The 20,172-nt window shown below is 27.5% G+C and overlaps 2 protein-coding genes across 2 annotated transcripts in view; one reads left to right on the forward strand and one right to left on the reverse strand.

The window, feature by feature from the left end:
- Positions 1-5,897, reverse strand: part of LOC101241516 (C-Jun-amino-terminal kinase-interacting protein 4) — a 45,349-nt gene extending 39,452 nt beyond the window's left edge. Inside the window, exon 1 of the mRNA XM_065812270.1 lies at positions 5,233-5,897. Within this exon, the coding sequence (XP_065668342.1) occupies positions 5,233-5,553 (321 nt within the window). The 5' untranslated portion in view covers positions 5,554-5,897. The remainder of the gene's footprint in view (positions 1-5,232) is intronic.
- Positions 5,898-11,701: 5,804 nt separating this feature from the next.
- The window catches only part of LOC101240612 (serine/threonine-protein phosphatase 6 regulatory ankyrin repeat subunit B), a 99,515-nt gene continuing 91,044 nt past the window's right edge, over positions 11,702-20,172 (forward strand). The window contains exon 1 of the mRNA XM_065812271.1: positions 11,702-12,019. Coding sequence (XP_065668343.1) covers positions 11,867-12,019 — 153 coding nt within the window. The 5' untranslated portion in view covers positions 11,702-11,866. The remainder of the gene's footprint in view (positions 12,020-20,172) is intronic.

The raw sequence follows: 20,172 nt of genomic DNA on the forward strand, positions 1-20,172 counted from the left end.
CAAAAAAAGTACGTATCATATTAATGTAGCTGTGTGTTTAACTTCATTTTCTGTTTTGTATAAAAAATAAAAAGTTCAAAAAATGAAACTTATATACAATACTGAATTTATTAACAATTTAGGAACAACAAAAATGATTATAAAATAAATGTCCACAAAATATGGGTCAGATAAAATGACTGATAGATGTCATTTTTTTACTGGATGATGTCCCAGACAATGTCCAATGTCCGGCAGCTATTTCGAGCCCTGTATGTATGTTTGTATGTATGTATGTATGTATGTATGTATGTATGTATGTATGTATGTATGTATGTATATATATATATATATATATATATGTATAAAGGCCTCAGCAGGAATAGCAGGCAATCGCCTGCATAACTGTGTAAGTCAGTTTACATGGGCAAAATATAGCTCATGCAAATAAACAATTTTTTGTAAAACAGCAATACTTAATGTCTTTTATGTTGAGTCATATTTTATTTACATAAACAAAATTTGTAAAAAACATCAAGCACATATAAAATAAAATATGGCTTAAGTATTACATAATTACACAAAGATAAAAAAATTGAATCTTTTTTATTAAACAATAATAAATATTTATTCACTTATTTAAATTATGTAACAAAAACAATTTCAAAAGTATTGAACTTATTCATTCAAGTTTTAATTACCAAAGTCTTTCCTTATAATTACTTGCTTTCTTGCTTGAAGTTATTTCAGTGCAATTTTTTAACTTTTCAAATTAGAAAAAAAAGTTTCATAAAAAAGAAGAGTAATGAAGGAACTTTTTAAATAGGAAAATAAGAAGAAATCCGACAAAAAAATATTTATAAAATAATAAATTGTTACAATAAAAAAGCTCAAATATTTTCTAGTAATCTTTTAAACTCTATTAAAATAGTTTAAAAGGTTTGAACAAATGCAATGTTGTTTTTAACAATTTTTCTAGAAAACTTTAAGAAGCTTGAATAAATAAATATCAGAAAAAACCTAATAAATAAATATTGGTACAAAACATTACAATGTAAATCTTAAAAAACTATTACTCAAACATAATCAATTTTAATTTATCCATGAGCTTCTTTATCTCAGTATTGAAAAAGTCTGCAAAAATGCTTATTGCCCATATCACCCACCATATTCATTTCAGACAGGCAATCAGTGTATTGCCTGTCTGAAATGAATCGTGAACTCATTTATTCCGGTCGAGACCAGTAATTATATATCATATATTATTCTTTGTTGCTGGTGATTTTGATGCTCATCACACTCAATGGCTTGGCTCTAGTGTCAGAGTTTCTGCAGGCGTTATAGCCCACAACATTCTCAATTTCTAACACAAATAGTCAACTATCCAACTCACTTTCCAGACAATATGAATCATTTATCCTCTCTATACTTGATTTATGTCTTGTTTCTAAACCTAGTCAGTGCCTAGTTTCTCCACATTCACCCTGAGGTGCTTCTGATCACGGTCTCACAACAACCTTAAAACCAACTGGGATTCTTTCTATGATTTTGTTTGTGATAGCCCTTGAATAGAAATCTTTCATCTTTCTGCTGACAAATGTGCTTCTTATGTAACTTCTTAGAATCTTTTATTCCCTAATGATGATTTCAAGTCAAGCCTCACTCTTTTCCATGGTTTTCTTCTTATTGCGCTGCTACAATTTTCAATTATAACCATTACTTCCGTATCTGTCACCAAAACAATTCTCCAGAAAACAATCTTGTAATTTATCTTAAAAATTAGGCTCCCAAGACATGTCACTCATCATTCAATTAGGTCTCAGTTTTTCAACTAGATCTTTTCATTGAACATCAATTCTTAGGAATTCCCTACCTTTATCTTGTTTTCTGATTCATATAATTTGCAATCTTTTAAGTTGTTTGTTAATCGTTATCTTGCTTCTCAAACTCTTCCAATAACTTCCAACTCTAATATATATATATATATATATATATATATATATATATATATATATATATATATATATATATATATATATATATATATATATATATATATATATATATATATATATATATATATATATATATATATTAGTAGAAAATCACTTAACTAAATTTTTTTCCATTTCAAAATGGAAAAAAATTTAGTTAAGTGATTTTTTACTAATATATAATTGCTCTGTTCTTTTAAGAACATTGAGCACTCTATTGTGTAGAATTCTTTTTACAGTTGTTTAAATATATATATATATATATATATATATATATATATATATATATATATATATATATATACATATATATATACATACATATATATATACATATATATATATATACATATATATATACATACATATATATATACATATATATGTATATTATATATATATATATATATATATATATATATATATATATATATATATATATATATATATATATATATATACTTGAAATAATACAAATAAATTTGTTTTGCTGTATGTTAAAAAAATACTACAACGTACTTTTTAAATAAAAGTAGAAAAGCACAGCTTTGTTTAATACATTTTTCATTTGTCTAAAGTCTACCGTGACATCAAATACTAAAACTTTTATGAATTAAACGCGCTTCAAAGGAATTAACCAAAGTCTGTAAATTGCGACATATAATTTAAAGGCTCAGTTTTTTGAGTAAAATGGTGAAGGCAAGCTTCAACTAAAACGACAAGATTAGTTTTTCTCTGCATGCATTCATTATTTATTTTTAATCCAAAAAATTTGGTTCAAACCTTTTTTTTAACATTATCTTTAATATGAACACAACATGTGTTGGGACCCCTTTAACCTTTCTTGGTCAATTATAAATTAAATAAATATTGTTTCTTTTATTTTTCAAACAAAATATTTACAAAAAATTAAATTATATAATGAGATAAATTGTATTAAAGTTTAATATTTTTTTAGCACTATATATATATATATATATATATATATATATATATATATATATATATATATATATATATATATATATATATATATATATATATATATATATATATATATATATATATGTATGTATATATATAGCTCATTAGCTTGTCATGATTTTGTTGTGATAAAATTATCTTTATTTTTTTTTATTTAAGCACATTAACTTTTTTAATGCAATAACATGAATTACAGCAAAACAAGTTTATTTTACTAATTAAGAAAAAACAAAATGAAGCATTATTTTCTAATTTTACATATTGCGGAATGTCCATTTTGTTTCAATTTTTTTTTTTTAATTTAAATAATTAAATTTAATATTTTTTATTAACATTTAACATAAATTAGTTTCTTTTTTTATTTAATATTTGCAAAAATGAAATCTTAACTTTCTTTTTTATTTATTATTTCTTAATATTGCAACTTTGCAAATGATGATTTTTTATTTTTAAAAAATTATTAACAAACAAAAAATGTTACTTGTTGCAAAGAAAAAAAACTCAAGTTAATTTACCAGTGCTTTTTTTGTGAAAAATGAAGATTTAAGTTTCATACCATTGTGCTTTCACTTGCCTTAATGCAAGAAAGTTAAATGTGCGCTTTATGAATATTTTTGATGCAGTGTTATAAGTTATAACATGTTTACAAGGAATTTAACTTTTTGTAAAAAATAGAAAAAGAGAATGAAAAATTGCAAAAAAAAAAAAAATTTTATTCAAATAACTTTTTTATTCAAAATTCTTTCTAAATTATAAGGAAATTTCTGTTTTCACTTTATTGATATTACACAATCTGTTAATTAAATATAAAGCTGATGTAACTTTTATAAAATAATATTTTTCTAAACTACAATTTTTTGCAAAATAAAATTTATAAATATAAACAAAGGCATTGCAAGAGTTATATTGCTTCAAGTGTTAACTCAAGCAAAAAAATTAATAATAGAGCTGTATCCATAAATGAAATTTTTTTTCAATTATAAAAAAATAAACTCTTTATAAGATGTTGTTTGTAATAATGTTTTTTCATTTTTATGATAAAATCAATCATTATAACAAAACAAACTAACAAAAAGAAAATTAAAATATCAAAAGCGATGTTAATATAAAATTAAAATTTAGCGTGAACTATTTTTTAGCTAATAATTTTTTTGTTTTGTTATTTCATTTTTTAAGAAAATTCTGTAATTGTTTTTGTTATTGTTTGTTATGAGAAATTGCCTAAATAAATATTCTTGCTATTGCAAGATGATAAATAAAAGTTTTAATAATATGTTTCTTTTATGATTTCTTTTTTAAGTGCCTTTAACATCTTTTTTTTTTTCTTTTGCTGAACATTTTTGATGGAAAAGTCAGAATAATAAAAATTAATTTTTTTTTTTTTTTGTAACTCATTACATATGTAAATAGAGCGAATATCAAATGTGATTTTTATGCAAATTTATTATTGTTGCTGTTATTTAAGCTACTTCATATTTCTTGTCTCACTATAATATTTAAAAATGTCCTTTGTTTTTTTTTCATCATCCTTCTGATCGTTAAACATTGTGCACATACTCTATTTACTCATGCACTTTTGGTACCTAATTTTTATCAATGGTGGAAGGTAGAAGAGGAGAGATAAAAAAATAAAATTATCCATCTTCACCTCACACCTCCATATCTAACCTAATATAAAAATACACTTCTCATGTTTGGCAATGATATAAAAACAAAGTACAATAATTTTTTGAGAAAAATTACCAATTTTACAGAAAAGACATTCTTCTATAGAGAAAATATGCTTTTTTGTTTGTTAAGATGGTGGTTTAGCACTCCCTCTAGTCCCAGGATACGCCCAGTGGGTAGAAGCTATTGTAAATTTGTAGCCAACAGTTACAACTGTCTTTTGATAGCAAGTTATAGGGATTTAGATAAGAATTGTTAAAGTTATAACAATTTATGTGAAAAAAAGAAAATTTTGATATCCATATATCAGAAATTAGCTACTAAAAACAACATAACTTTTTGTATAATTGTTCAATTTTGATGATTTTTACATTTAAAATACTGTATTGAAGGGTTTTTTAATGATATACAACATTCTAGTACTTTATGAACCTTAAAATTTTATTTCACGTACCTACCCTTACACCTATTTTTTGATACCAAATTGAATCTGATATTTTAATGCAGTCAATATAATATATTACACATATTTTCTGAACTCTCTTTTGATTTTTTTTTACTTTTTAAATTTTTATTCAAGGTTTTAAAAATATTAAACTTTCCTTACAGTTTCTGCTAACTTCCTTAACTGTTTTTCACGCTCATATTGGGTCATGAGTTGCTCATTATCCTCAGCAAGTAACTCTAACTCAACATTTTGCTCATTATTTTCATTATAGGCAGTTTCTAATTGCTCTAAAACATTTATAACCATTGGCATAAGCATCTCAACCACATTAGAACCGTATTTCTGCATCATTCTCTCGAATTCTGCATATATACAACTTGCAAGGCTAGATACCCTCTCAGACATTTCCCCACCACCATCATCATCATTACTGGTATAAACTGATTCTCGAAGATTAAAAGTATCATCATTTTGATCCATTAGATCAATGTCGTAAAGCAGATTTCAGACGTTATAGATGATTACGTTTACATAACAAAATACTTTAATTCTTAACCTTTGACTCTTTAAATTAATTTAAATTACGATAACGATACCGATATGTCCGTATAATAGAAAGTTTAAATATTAGACAAATACTAATAATTTTCGTGTCTATAATAATTTAACAATATAACTTTGTATGGCTATTAAATAATTTTATTTATATTTATCCACTTTTCTTTTAGTATGGCGAGTTTACTCGAGATTTGTTGTTTCAACCAAGTAGGTGAAACTGCGGTTAAATAATTCGACCGCAATATTAGCGCGGAAGTTTAACGAATAATAAAAAACAGGATTAGAGTTTATATTAAGTATAAACACGGATTTGTGACATTTACAACATTAAAAAACACTTTTAAACGTCTTTCCCGTTTTTTTCAACATTAATAATACAGGGTTATTTTTATTAAACAACTATCTATTTAAATATATAATGAACTTTAAATGTTCTTTTCAAAGAGTTGTGATTTGCACCACAGGGTAAGATAACGTCATTCAAGTCGTTTTGGTGTTTCAAATCGGCTTGAGGTTGTCGCTTCCCAAATCAAAATTAGGTATGAGCTAACAACGGCTGAGAACTTTTATTAAAAGTTTATAATTTTTTTTTTTTTAGAGTTTAAAACTAGATCTTAGCATCTTATAAGAGGTCGTTGATAAACAATTATCCGTGATTTTTTCCGGTTTTTCGACCCTCTGCCCCTTCGTCTATTTTTCAATTTATTGCCAAATTCAACCACACCCCTCCTTACTCTCTTCCTCATAAAAGGTCAGTTTTTATTATAACCAGGGGCGGATCCAGACCACCTAGTAGGAGGGAGGGGGTAGGAAGGAGAGTTTTGAAGTTTTTATAATTCAGTGGATCAAGACTATAGTAAAGTACGAGGGAAAGAAGAAATTCAGGTTTAAATCATAAAATTTTTTTAATTACTTTTTTAGTTAGTAACGATGAAATTACGTCATATTGATTGACAACAGGCCAGTTTTTTTGCCATACACAAATTTATAAAAATTTCTTATCACTTTCAAACAGCTTCCTTAATTTACTTCCACTTTCAAAAAAACATACTTTTTTAAATATATAAATTTACAAAAAAAATTATTTAAAAAAAAAAAATGGGGGGAAGGGGTAATTGACCCCTATGGATCCGGCGGCTTCCGAAATCAGATTCGTTGCGTTAACTTCATTTTCATCTAACAATTCAACAGTTTCTAAACTCTTTTTAATGGTGAAGAGTTTGAAAATTTATCTAAATTCTTTTTAAAAAAAAAAATGGAGGGATTTTATCTTTTAAAAATTATCCCTCTGACAAATTCGTAGATATGGTCGCATCCCTATGGTAAGAGGGAGTGTAGAAGCAAAAGAATAGATATAATAGTTCTTTTTAGGCATGGCTTGAGACTCAAAGTAGACATTGCACTTTTTACAGATTCTATCAGTTAGAACAGACTGAACTGATAAACAAAAGACAACCTAGAAAATTTTAATCAATAATTTTTGCTGTTTAAATATATAAATCAATAGGTATTAAAAAAAAATACAGATAGGCGGAGAATAAAAAAACAGATGGCGGGAGAAAAAATATAGATGGCCGGAGAAGGAAAATGATATATTTTGTCTTATTGCCAAGCCATAAAAGAACTATATAAATTTACAAATTTATAGCAATATAACAAATGATAATAAAATTTTCCTCATTAAAATTTTAAAAAACAAATAAACAAAAAAATTACAATTAAATAAGTAAAAAATAAAGAGTAACAACAAACTATTAAACTTTTACTTGATCCATATTTTAAATATAGCAAAAAAAATGTTGATTAAAATTAGTTAAAATAACAAAATAAAATAATAAAATAAAAGGGAACAATTGGAAATCCTTTGGCTGCTCAAAGAAGAATACTTTCATTATTTTATGCGATGATCATAAACAGAGATTGTAAAAATAATTCTTTAGCTACTTCTGAAACATCTACTGCTTTGATCCCGTCTCTAATTTGGCTCACCGGGACAGATGTAAAGTAAGAGCTTCTTTTCAGACCAAAACTAGAACGATTGTCACATTTCACAACTTAAGTAAAGTATTAACTCGTACAAGACGACAGGCAATCCACAATTGTTCTTGTGATAAATAAAACTCCTTTGTTTTAGCTCTGATTGTTCTGGATCAATATACTCTGCAACGGTTGGGTAATCGTCAATTTGTAGGTCAAACCAAGCAACTACTAAAGCCTGTCAAGCATAACCAAAATTTTGCTTTTCTAAATCTTAATCTACTACCCTGGCTGATTTAAAAAGATATACCGGTTAATTAAAAATTTAAAATAATTCAATACTTTACAAATTAATTCTTTTAAAATTACCTATTTTGTCTTTCATATTTTGCAAATATTAATTTTTATCAGTGAACATTTATAATTACCATAAGAATCAAGATAAGATTATTAATTTTCTGCTAGGTGGTGCTACTCGATGCTCTGCTCGGTTAAATACGTGGTTTTTTGGTATGCGTGGTTTTCTGATTGATCAGTAATGTAGGTACGTCCAGTTTAGTCGCCACAATTAATCGTGATCTGGAAGAGTAATTCTGTACTCTAGTACCGAGTAGAATCCTTAAACGTGCCATTTGTCTTCTGGTGTTTCATTTCTTCTTATAAGAAGGGGAGTATAGAGAGCGCTCTATACTGGCCTAATTATTAGAATCAATAATTATCTTGAAGTAAAAATAAACTTTTACTTTATAAAAAAGACAAATTTTTAAAATTGTTTTTAATTTTGTTTCTTTTTCTTTTTTACAATACAAGTTGAAGAGTTAAATAATTTACAAAAATTTTATTTTAAAATAACTATATGTTTACAAACTGTCTTTGAAAGGCATGGTTAGGGCGTAAAGAAGTAAATTTACTTTATTACAATTCTTCGTTTCTTTTTGCAGTACACGTAACGAGTTCCATTAACAAAGTACTTTTACTTTTGTTACTTTTCAACTTTTTCTACTTTGCAACGAGTTACTTTCAAAAAAAACGTACAAAAGTACTTGAACTTTATTGGTTTGATTAAATCGTTTAATACACACAATATCAAAAACTGACACCGGTAACGCTTGATGTTTGATTCTAGCCATGCACCAAGACGCAAGGCATATTGAACACACAAGATACGCAACCTAAATACACAACTTAATGAGCAAATTCACTGTCTGTTAGGAAAACTATTCGAAAACTTTTATAACAAAACGCGGCTGTTTGCTGTTTGTGTAGTTGTCTCGCTACACATAAAAAAAAATGTTTTTTTCTTTTCACTAAATAAAAATCTTTTTTTTTTTTTAAAATACAACTTCATTTTTTTTACACATTTTCAAATAAATTTTTATAATACAATAATCTACAAATATTAATATTAACAACCGTAGAAACACATCAGTTGTAATAAACATATTTACGTTGACAGATATAATATATTACTTAGTACTCATTACTTTGTAACTAAAAAATACTTTCGACATACCGTACTTTTTTACTTTAACTTAAGTATTTTAGTTTACCAGTATTTTGTTAATTTTACAGACAGTACTTTGACGTTGTCAACCTTGTTGACAAGTTCTTTAATTTTACTGTTATAATGTTATCATACAGTTTTTAAAATTTTCCAAAAAAAAGGGAATTAATAGTCTTGAACACATTTTGAAAAAAAGTTATCCTTTTTATTCTTTAACATTTTGCATAACAAAAGTTAAACCTAAGTGCTTTTGTAATCCTGATTAGCAATCTAGTTATCAGGATTGAAAAAGAGTTTTCGGATATTATTTTAGTCTATTACTTTATTACTTTATTAACATGCAAAGACAAGAATTTCACGATATCATCTTTGCTAAACTTTTAAAATATTTTTAAGTAAGTATTAATAAATTTTTAGTTTATATCAACAAACTAGTCAAAGGATTTATGCTCAATAAGATTTAAAATGATTTATTTATAGATTTATTTTATTACAAAGAATTGTTAATCGTTCTAAAAATTTTTATTTTGTTATATTATAAAAAGCTCAAAAAATTCTAGTAACTAAACATTTTATTTTTTATTTTTATTGAGAACTTAAGATCATTTAATATGATTTAAGTCAAAGTAATGTTCTAGGCCTCTCATCATTTATCCACAACTACAGCAGATCGCAAGAATGCATTTCATTTAATAAATACAAGGTAGCTCGAAAAAATTTCCGCAAAATTGTAAAAGCAGCTCATAACTTAAAAATTAATAAAATCAGCAAAAATATTGAATAAGTAATCCACAAAAGTTTAAAACAATATCCGAAGAATAAAATCAGATCAAAACACTCGTATTTTCACTATTAATAAAAAATTAGACAAAAAAGAAGTTGTTGAAGAATTTAGAAAAAACTTTAGTACTATTCTCAACACGATTACCGTCATATTCCACAAATCATAGATGAGCCTAATAAAATACTCGTATCAACTTCCGACATCGAAACTTGTATTCTTAAGTTTAGATCTAATAGATCGTGTGATTCCTGCGGAATTACTACAGAACACCTTAAATACTCCTAGAAATACTCCTTAGAAATTTGGTTGTTATAATAATTCACTTCTTAATAAATTGGACGCTGTTGGAAGGTCAGCATTAAAATTCTTCTTTAGTATATCAAAGTATAGAAAAAATTACCTGCATCCTTTCTTTAAGACTATTGAACAATTCGACTTGTTTTTCCCTGCTTTTGACTCAGATATCTGATGTTACTAAAGATAACCTATTTATCAACGAAGTTATAAAAATATGCAATCAACTTGAGCTAAACTTTGCCCAGTGTTAGATAAAAGGAAAAAAAATAACGACTAAGTGCTGCTACGATTACATAGGAGACAATATAGCGGCAATTTTGAACTATACCTTTGAATTCTGGAATATCAGAGAGCAAAGACTAGTATTTACGAATTTGATGGAGGAAAATATTCCAAGAAGAATTTAAATTAGACTTTAGAATGAAAGTATAAACTATTAGTTTTATACTCTTTGTTTGTTTTACCTGTAATTTAAATGATAAAAAGAATAAATAAAATTTGTATAAAAATGATAATTTCATACAAGTAACCCGGTGGGAAATGAGTTAGCGACTAGCGAGCGAAAAGCTAACTTTATACCGATATTCAAGCAACTTTTTTTTCTTATTTTATTTTTTCCTAATATCTTTAACATCTTTGAAAATTTTTAGTATTGAGACTATTATAGTTATGAGGATAATTGAACTTTAAACATTGCGATTTTGTAGCAATGTGTCGCTAGCTACATATCGTAGCTTTGTAGCTAACTACAAAATATCTACAAATCTAAAGCTGGTTGATAGCCACATATCAAAATTTTAAGACAGCGATTTTATTACGATATGACGCTAGCTACATTAGCCACTGGGTCTTTAGCTTATTAAGCTAGCTGTCCTCGTAGCAAATCGATGTCTTTATCTTAATAAATATCGATAGCTTTTCGCTAACTTAAAAAAGCTAGCGGTCCTCGTGGCCAAATCGCTGTCTCTATCGTTACGATTATTGCTAGCTAATCGCTAGCTGATTTCCCACCGGAAATCAAAATCAAAAACAAAAATGTCCAAGTAGGCATTACCCACCTAAATGAAGGATTGATATTTTAAATTATACATGTCTTTAAAATAATTCAGAATGAACACGCATTCACTTTACTAGACCAATATTTAAACATATACTTAAAGGTAAACAAATGTAGGCTTCCCCCACTCCCATTATTATGTTTATGTTATCGTGTATGTTAAAGTACTCAATAATTCAATCCATAATGCCAATAGTTCACTCAAAACAAATGTATCTTTCTAAATAAATAAAGTTTAAAGTATGTCATTTTTTTGTAAGCAAAATTTAAAGAAGTTTAGAAAACGCAAACTGACACATATGAGCATAAATGAAATGTCGTTTGTTTTATATTTTATGTTAATATTTAGGCGTCACTTTCGTTTGTACATAAATTGAATATCTTACAAATCAATAACTTGAATACTGAAAGAATTAAAGTATTTCATTCAATACTTTTTAAACCAATGCGCAAAAAATAAAACGAAATACAATGTTAACATTATATGTGTTTTTTTTTTGTTTTTTTTTTGTCACAAATTACGTTTTCAGGCTATTTTTAGGATTAAAAAAATTACTATTATTTATACAAAAAAATTGAATAATTTGATAAATGGATTAACAACATTATAACCATAATGTGGAATGAAATATCACAAATGTTTATTTCTCAAAAAAACAAAAAAGCAACTTTTATTAATGGTTTTGAGAATTCATTAGCTGAAACAAGCTCTAGTCAAGCAGAGGATTTAAACAATCATTATGATGCTGCAATTCCTGATAACTATGACGTAAGTTTTTTACCTAATTTTTATTCGAATTAAACATGAGAAAGATGTATACATATATATATATATATATATATATATATATATATATATATATATATATATATATATATATATATATATATATATATATATATATATATATATATATATATATATATATATATATATATATATATATATATATATATATATATATATATATATATGTATACATCTTATACAGAAAGTTTAAACGCACTTGTTTTTTTTTAAAAGTTAAGTTATGTTTCGAGTGGTACAAAGAGAAAATACGAGGCAGGATTCCGGTTTTTTTTTTCTTTATTTTCTTAGCCGATTATTAATTAAGAAAAAAAAACTTTGAATCTTTTCTGAAACTAAATAACAAACTCAAGTAATCAAAAGATTACTTAGAAAAAAGTGCAATAAAGTTTAAACGCTCCTCCAACTTCTTCTCCAATTTTCAAAACCTTTTTACTACCCGTAATAGTGAACCTAAAGAACACCATTTTGGAATCTTTGGGTCAATTCCGCTTATCAGCGTTAACATCTAGTTAAAATCTTTTGAAAAAGTTCCTTAATTTACTATGATCCCAGTTCTAATCGGTTCTGACGTATATTAAATATATATAGTTGTCAAAACGCAATATTTCTATCAATTTTCACAAAAAATACTAGAATTCCGACCAAGAAAGAGCTTATAATTAAGAAAAATTGCCAATAAACAATCAGAACAGATCATATTGTTAAACTATAATGTTCATTTCAGCTAAAAAAAGTATTTATTTAAAATCATAATAAAATTTGGACAGGAGGCTGTGATTTTAAGAAGAATTGTTTTTTAAAAAAAGAACCTTCGGTCTGGGTTTTTTCGATATAAACATTTATATTTCACGATAGCGCAAAGTTTCTTTTCATAATTCACAGACCTGACCATTTTACGGAAACATGTCGTAGTCAACAAAATATCATACAGACGCTATTATATTTTAAAATTACCTTAACCACACCGAGCAGTGTTACATGAAAATTTTTTGTTAAGTGATTTTCTACCAGTTTATTATTGCTCTGTTCTTTTAAGAACATTGAGCACTCTATTTTGTAGAATACATTTTAAAACATTTAAATATATATATATATATATATATATATATATATATATATATATATATATATATATATATATATATATATATATATATATATATTGCTCAACCGTTCCGGCACTTTTATTTTTTAAATGACGCCACTAATTTTAAATAATTATAAAGAGAATATGACCTAAAAGCGGACCACTGTAGTTTTGCTCATCGGTTACTGAGTGGACCATTAGTGGCAGCCGCTAAAAGTGGCTAGCCGATGACTAGCCACTATTAACATGTCGGATAGTTATCGTCTTGCCATTGATAGCGGCTGTCACTAATTGTCCAATGTCAGGTCAGGTTATCCTGCTACTGGTAACATGTAACCCAGAACAATCTGCTTCATGTCCTGCTGCCTTGTAGGATACGCCTTTTTAGGCAAAGGCTAGGAGATGCAAACTCCGATTTAAAACACCCCCTGCCTTGGGGCTCTTGGTTGAGTAAAGGCTAGAGATGGTGTCTCGATAAAAATTCTCATCTTGGGCAGATGTTAAATGCACCCGGCTACTGTCTTGTAGAAGGCCTCCTAGGCAAAGACTTAAGGGGTAAACAGATTCTATCTGTTGACCAGCATCGCACCCCTTCTTCATCTATTAGGCTGGCGCAGATGTATTTTAATACATTGTTTAGGATGTTGAATGTTGGATCTTCTTGACTCAATGCATGGTTTTTGCTTGTGACACAAGCAAAAACCATGCATTGAGTTTTTATGACTAAGCAACTCATTTTTATGACTAAGCTACTCATTTTATTATCTCTAATAAGAGTACAGCTCTAAAACTCAGTTTTATGGTTCTGAGGCCGGCTGGTAGTTAGGTTTCCCGAACTCTATGGTAGCTCTCATAAAGGCTGATTCCATTAACAGCTAAAAAATATCAGAGTACTAAGAGTGCTATGTTGCGCATGGATGATGTCCCTGTTCGTACCTTTGGTGTGCGTTGTTGAGGTCACATTTGGAGCCTTTTGTGACGGCTTAGAGTTTATTAATAGTAATGAGGCAATTTCTTGGAATATTAAATAGTGTACTGAGTACTACCTATGCTTTGGGTCAAGTTATTTAACAAATTTAAAATGACAAAAGTACCAAAAACTATAAAACACAAAAAACCATTGTTATCACCAAGTTCTCTTCATCTTTTCTTTTCCAGTAACTTCCAACTCTTATAGTGGTTGCTTGCAGTCTTGTAGGAAGCAAAGATGTAAAAAAATAAAAAAAGTAACCGACGGGCAAAACTCCAATAAAACGCTAAAAAAATGCCTATATAGGTCCACTGCAAATCCACTAAAATAAAGAATGCTGGGATAAATGAGTATTTATTTGTATTACGCTTTGCTATTTCTGTATTTATAAGGTTGATTAGTTATTATTAAGGTTGATTGGTTATAGTGGTCTATAGCAAACAAACTTCAAAAAATAATTTTGCAAATAAATTGGAAAAAAACAAAAATCAGTGTTTATTAGTTAGAACAGAAATGTAAAAGTATTTTTTTAATTTATGAAAATAGTTATTTGTCCTGTTTTTTATTTTTTTGTTTTACTTTTCATCATTTTTATTTTATTTTTTATTACAACTTTACCCAAATGTATATAAAAAAAGGAAAAATAATCCCTGGTAGGTTGACAATAATTCGCATAGAACTGAATGTTAGAACACACGTTTGCGACATTACTACAAATAAAATGTTAAAAGTTCCCATTATACCCACATCAGCAAAAAAAGTTGTCTAAGGGCAAAGATTTAAAAATTTTGTTTTTTTTGCTAATGCATTTTACTATCCATAAAAGTATTCTGCTTTTCTCTGATTTTAGGTATAAACAAATATTGCTAAGTTTAAGAGGATTTTATCTATTGTTTAGCGGTTCTAAAAAAAGACTTTTTTTCGTTAAAAATAACTTACTATAGTTCTGATATAATAAAAAAAGAAAGTTGAGAGTATTAATTTAGTTTAGTTATCTAAATTAATACTCACAAAAAAATTAATACTCTCAAAAAAAAAAAAACTAAACTTTAGTATTTTTTTTTTTTTTTTTGAGAGTATTAATTTTTTAAAGCAAATTTTTATGACCTCTGCTAATGAAAATAGTTTTACAAATATACATACAAATATTCATCTGTATGATTTTTTAAAATAAGTTATCAACTCTAAAAGTATTTAATTAAAATATACAGTGATGAAATTCTTTCTTAAAATATACTGTGATGAAATTCTTGCTTAAAATATACTGTGATAAAATTTTTTCTTAAAATATATTGTGACGAGATTCTTTCTTAAATTATACTGTGATGAAATTCTAAATATACTTAAATTTTCAATCTGTAAAAAATGCTTCTCTATAAATTACTTTATAAAAAAACAGATAGCTAGATATCCTGCAAAATTCAGAGAATTAAATAAATTTTGCAAAAGTCAAGGAATTTTGATTGATTTCATTGGAAAATGAACATCAAAATTTGCTAGCCACCCTCATAATATACATTTACGTTAACTAACTGCACCCATATTAAGACGAACAAATGCATTATTATATTAACCATGGTTTTATCTAATAAATTGAGTGATCCACACAGTCATATAAATAATAAGAAACATTTCATGCATCAAATTCCTCTATTCACATGTATACGAACATTAGAAAGCTGTCTAGATTACTTTGCCACCAGATAATTATACTCATGTAATTTTTAATGTTACCCTGATACCTTTAATATTGAATTCTCAATGTGGTGAATTAATATTAGTAAATTAAAACTCAAGCTGTTATAGAAGGCTTTATTCAGCAAATTATTAAACATGGTCATCTAAAGATACAGTCAAGTTGTTTTCATAAAAGAAGCACAATAGTTATTGAATAACAGTAGTAAGCAGTAGGAACCAGCACACTCTGTCAGCAAGTATACAGCCACTAGGTTTAAGCGTCTAATAAAAGTTCATTTTGATATAGTAATCTGTCTGATACACAACCACTCCAGTCAGCAGATAATAAACCAGTTGATGTTTTTTATTACATACCATATTATAAATTAAATGGTATCAATATGTTTATAACTGAAACAAATTTGCTATCGTAAAGTCAAAATTTTTTTCTTGCAATAAAAACTTCAGTACAATCAATAATACAAATAATCTTTAAACCTTTTTTCGAAAACATTTTTGTAGGTTATTCTTTATTGCTCTACAATTTGGCCAAAAATCAGATTAACAACTCTAGCAGAAAATTTGTATTTATATTTTTAAGATATTACACTATTGTAGGACTACTGCAGAAAAGCAGTATCTTTATTTGATGGACTGTGTTTTAGTTTTATAAGCACCATATTAAAATGGTCCTCCTGGTCCTCCAACAACAATCGCAAGTGAATCGAGTTTTAAATCTTTTGAAGAGGGACATTAATATTCTCTAAGATAATTTAATTTCTCTAATTTCTTTTATTCGTCTGATGTTAGATTTTGGTATAAAATATCTTTACTATGTGTAATATGTTTGTTTAATTATTTGGTTGTTTGGTGTCATTATGTATTTTCTCAGTATAGTTGTCAAGTTCTACATCACAGATGATAGTATTGGTAGTCAAATGATTGTCGTTTATTACATAAAGCTTTATAGGTTACATTTTCCTTCTCTTTTTTAGATCGAAATAGAAATTGGAGTTATGAAATCAGATGGATTAGGCTAATCCATTAGCTTTAATCCAGTTTCTACGTCTTCTATTTTTAAAAATTGATTTTACAAAAGAAACTCTATAAACTTTAAATCCACATTAGTTTTCACATCATTTCAAGCTGTTGTGCAGCTAGTTACATAAGCTACACAACAACTTGTTGAGATATTTAAATTCTTGTTAAAATATAAAACAGTGAATTTATTTCCTTAGTGAGCATACAAACATCACAATGTTTTTATTGAAAAATTTTCAAATATTTGTTTTTTCTGCCTACAAGTATGCGCGCGAATCTTTTTTTGAAAACGAGAATGTAAACATTTGCAAGTCATCTACTTTTAGCTTTTAGCATGCTGCAGTATACTAAACAACGCGCGTTCAGTTTGTCAGACGAAAAGTCAGACGAAATACCGTCGAAGACAAACTGAACGCGCGTTATTTAGTATACTTTGATAAAATACTTTTAAAGTTGATGAGCGCGTTCTGTTTGTCTTAGACTATATTTCGTCTGACATTTTATAAATATCCTATGCAGTGAATTCGTGTGGTTAGTAACAATGTTTCTTGTTAGTAATAAGATAATCCCAGACCCAACCCGTTTGAACTGGGTCAGAGTTTCTTTATTATATTCCCAAAACCCCCCATTAACAGTTCTATTATTACATTTTAAAATGTTGAATACATTTTTTTTAAATGTTGCAGCCATTATTAGTTGTAAATTTTTAATAACAAGTGAAACAGTTGTTGTTGATCGTGGATTAAAGACTTTAATAATTTTTTGTGTTGATAGAAATGACCTTAAATACCTGAATGGTCAGAAGTCTGTGACAATTTTTGTGCAGTGCCGTAAAATGTATTTTCGTACTATTGCCGCATTTAAAAGACAGCAACATATGGATAAAGCCAGTAACAAAATTAGTCCACCTCATACCAGAGCTTGCTTAAGTGAATCCAATTTTTGTTTAAAAATGTTGTTTACTTTTTGAGGATGTTTTTTTGAAAAAAAATATTGTTAGAAAAAATGTTTGAAGTAAAATTTATAAAGTTGCTATTCTTGAATTCAAAGAATTCTGAAGGTTACGTCATCAGGCTCGGAGTCGGCGTGATGACGTAGAAAAAAATCTCGCTTTAAGAATGAATATGATTTAGTTGCTGCTGACGCTAAGCACCATAACAGTTATAATTCTTACTTGAGACCAACCACTGGCGGTAAAATTGGTTGTCCTCAAGATGAACCTAGGAGTAATGCGATGAAAAAAATGCTTTCATACGTTGAAAGTAGTGATTTATATTAAAAGAGTTAAAAAATATTTGATATAGATAACAAAACAATTAAGATACGATTGAAGTTAAAACATGGTAATAAAACTATTATCTCTGAAAAACCGGGCAGATTAAACTTCATCTGTTTTTTGACAATTATCGCGATATTCATAATCAAGCTTGGTATGAAAAGAAAAGCCAAAATAAAGAGGAAGAGCAATTTTAAATCTTTAAAAACTGCGGCAGCAATCATTTGAGAAGACATCCAATCATTAGTATTTGATAATACCAACTATCCGTTGCCTAGTTGAATGTTCAAAGGTATTAACATCAATATTCCAAAGTCATTGACTTTTTTTTAAAGCCAGCAAATCTTAAAAATAACGATCTAAATTAGAACGTTTAAAACTAGTGTGTACAAGTATCAGCTATAGTATTATGTCTGCTGTTAAGCCTAAAACGTTTTAAATCAAAATTAGAATTGGGTCTTTCAATTTTTTTCCATCGATGGTTTGGTTCAAAACGTCTAATACCGGTTTTTGAATCTGGTTTCTTTTAATCTGGTGGTTATTTGTACGAATCTAGTAGTTTTTTTCATTTAATCTGGCGGTTTTTTGCATTCAATCTGGCGGTTTTTCTTTATCATGACAAATAGTTTTGCTTTCGCATGAAGACAATGCTCAAAAATTAATGTTAAAGTAAAAAATTTGATAATTAATCTTGTAATTAATGAAGGGAAAAGTGTAAAAGAAGTATCGGAAATTGTGCACAGAAATCTCAATTCTATCCACGATTCACCAGGCGATGGACGCCTGGTCCATCGATATATATCAACAGGTAATATCAATCCTGGTATTAGATGTGGTTTTCGACAGTCAGGTTGTACTGAGGAAATAAGAAACAAGCTATATGAGTTAATTGGAGATAACAGAAACTATAATCTACAGGAGATCAAGGTAGAATTAGAAATTGATGTCAATGTCTCTACATTATGGCGATGGTGAAAAAAGTTGAATTTTAAGACCCATTAGTAAAAGACGCAATACGGTAAAAGTAGAACGAAAAACATATTTGTTATGGTATTTAAACTTGATATTGCAACAACGTTACAGAAATATCATTTATATTGATGAAAGTACGTTAAATCTTAATATGATAAGAGACCACAGATACAGTCTCCGAAGAACAACCCCAAATCAACGTGTATAGTCATCAAGAGGCCGTAATATAAACATGATATTAGCCTTAAATTGTTTAAACGTAGTCCACAGTGAAGCAATAATTGGCGTAGGGGTGACGGTAAATATCTTTAAAGGGTTTTTAATTACACTTTAAAGTATTTTGGGGGATTAAGAAGAGTTTATCTTGGTGATGGATAACGTTAACTTTCGTCATTTATCATCAGAATTTTATGATAGTTATTCCTATGATATTTGTTTTTTACACAGATGCTCACCTTTTCTAAATTCTTGTGAAGAGACCTTCTCGAAAGTTAGGAATACTACAAGAGGACTAATAGCTTCGATTGGAAATAACGATTTATTAGAAGAAATAAGGAACTGTTGTGACTACATTACTGAAAATGATTTACCCAAAAAATAAGTAAAACTTTTTTTTCTACCGTAGACCTTGAATAACTTTTTTTGTAGATATGGGATTAGTTAGGACTTTTAATGTTTTATTTGTAATAATGTACCAACTTTCAGCTCTATGCATATTATTGTAAATTGAAATTTCTATTTTTACCGGGCTAAAATTACAAAAAAAGATATCGTAAAAAAACTTGCAGAAACTCGAAGAAAAAAGTACTTCTTGTCACCAAGAAATAATAAAATATTCGGTTTAATACTGCAAACTTTTATTAATTTAAATTTTGGTTATTTAAAATTGTAAGTAAACTTTTATTTGGTTGACGTGGTTACGGTAGCTTGTGCGAGTAGTAATCAAATTTAGTTTTTTAAGATTCCTGGTAAGAATAAGGGTTTTTAAGATTCCTGGTTAAGGTTCCTGTGATTATTAGTTATAGTTTGCTATATAAACATAACGCATAGTGCCACCATCATTAGGGTGATCAAACCACACTTATGTG

Source organism: Hydra vulgaris, chromosome 12 (assembly GCF_038396675.1).
Source record: "Hydra vulgaris chromosome 12, alternate assembly HydraT2T_AEP".
In the NCBI taxonomy this organism is placed as follows: domain Eukaryota; kingdom Metazoa; phylum Cnidaria; class Hydrozoa; order Anthoathecata; family Hydridae; genus Hydra; species Hydra vulgaris.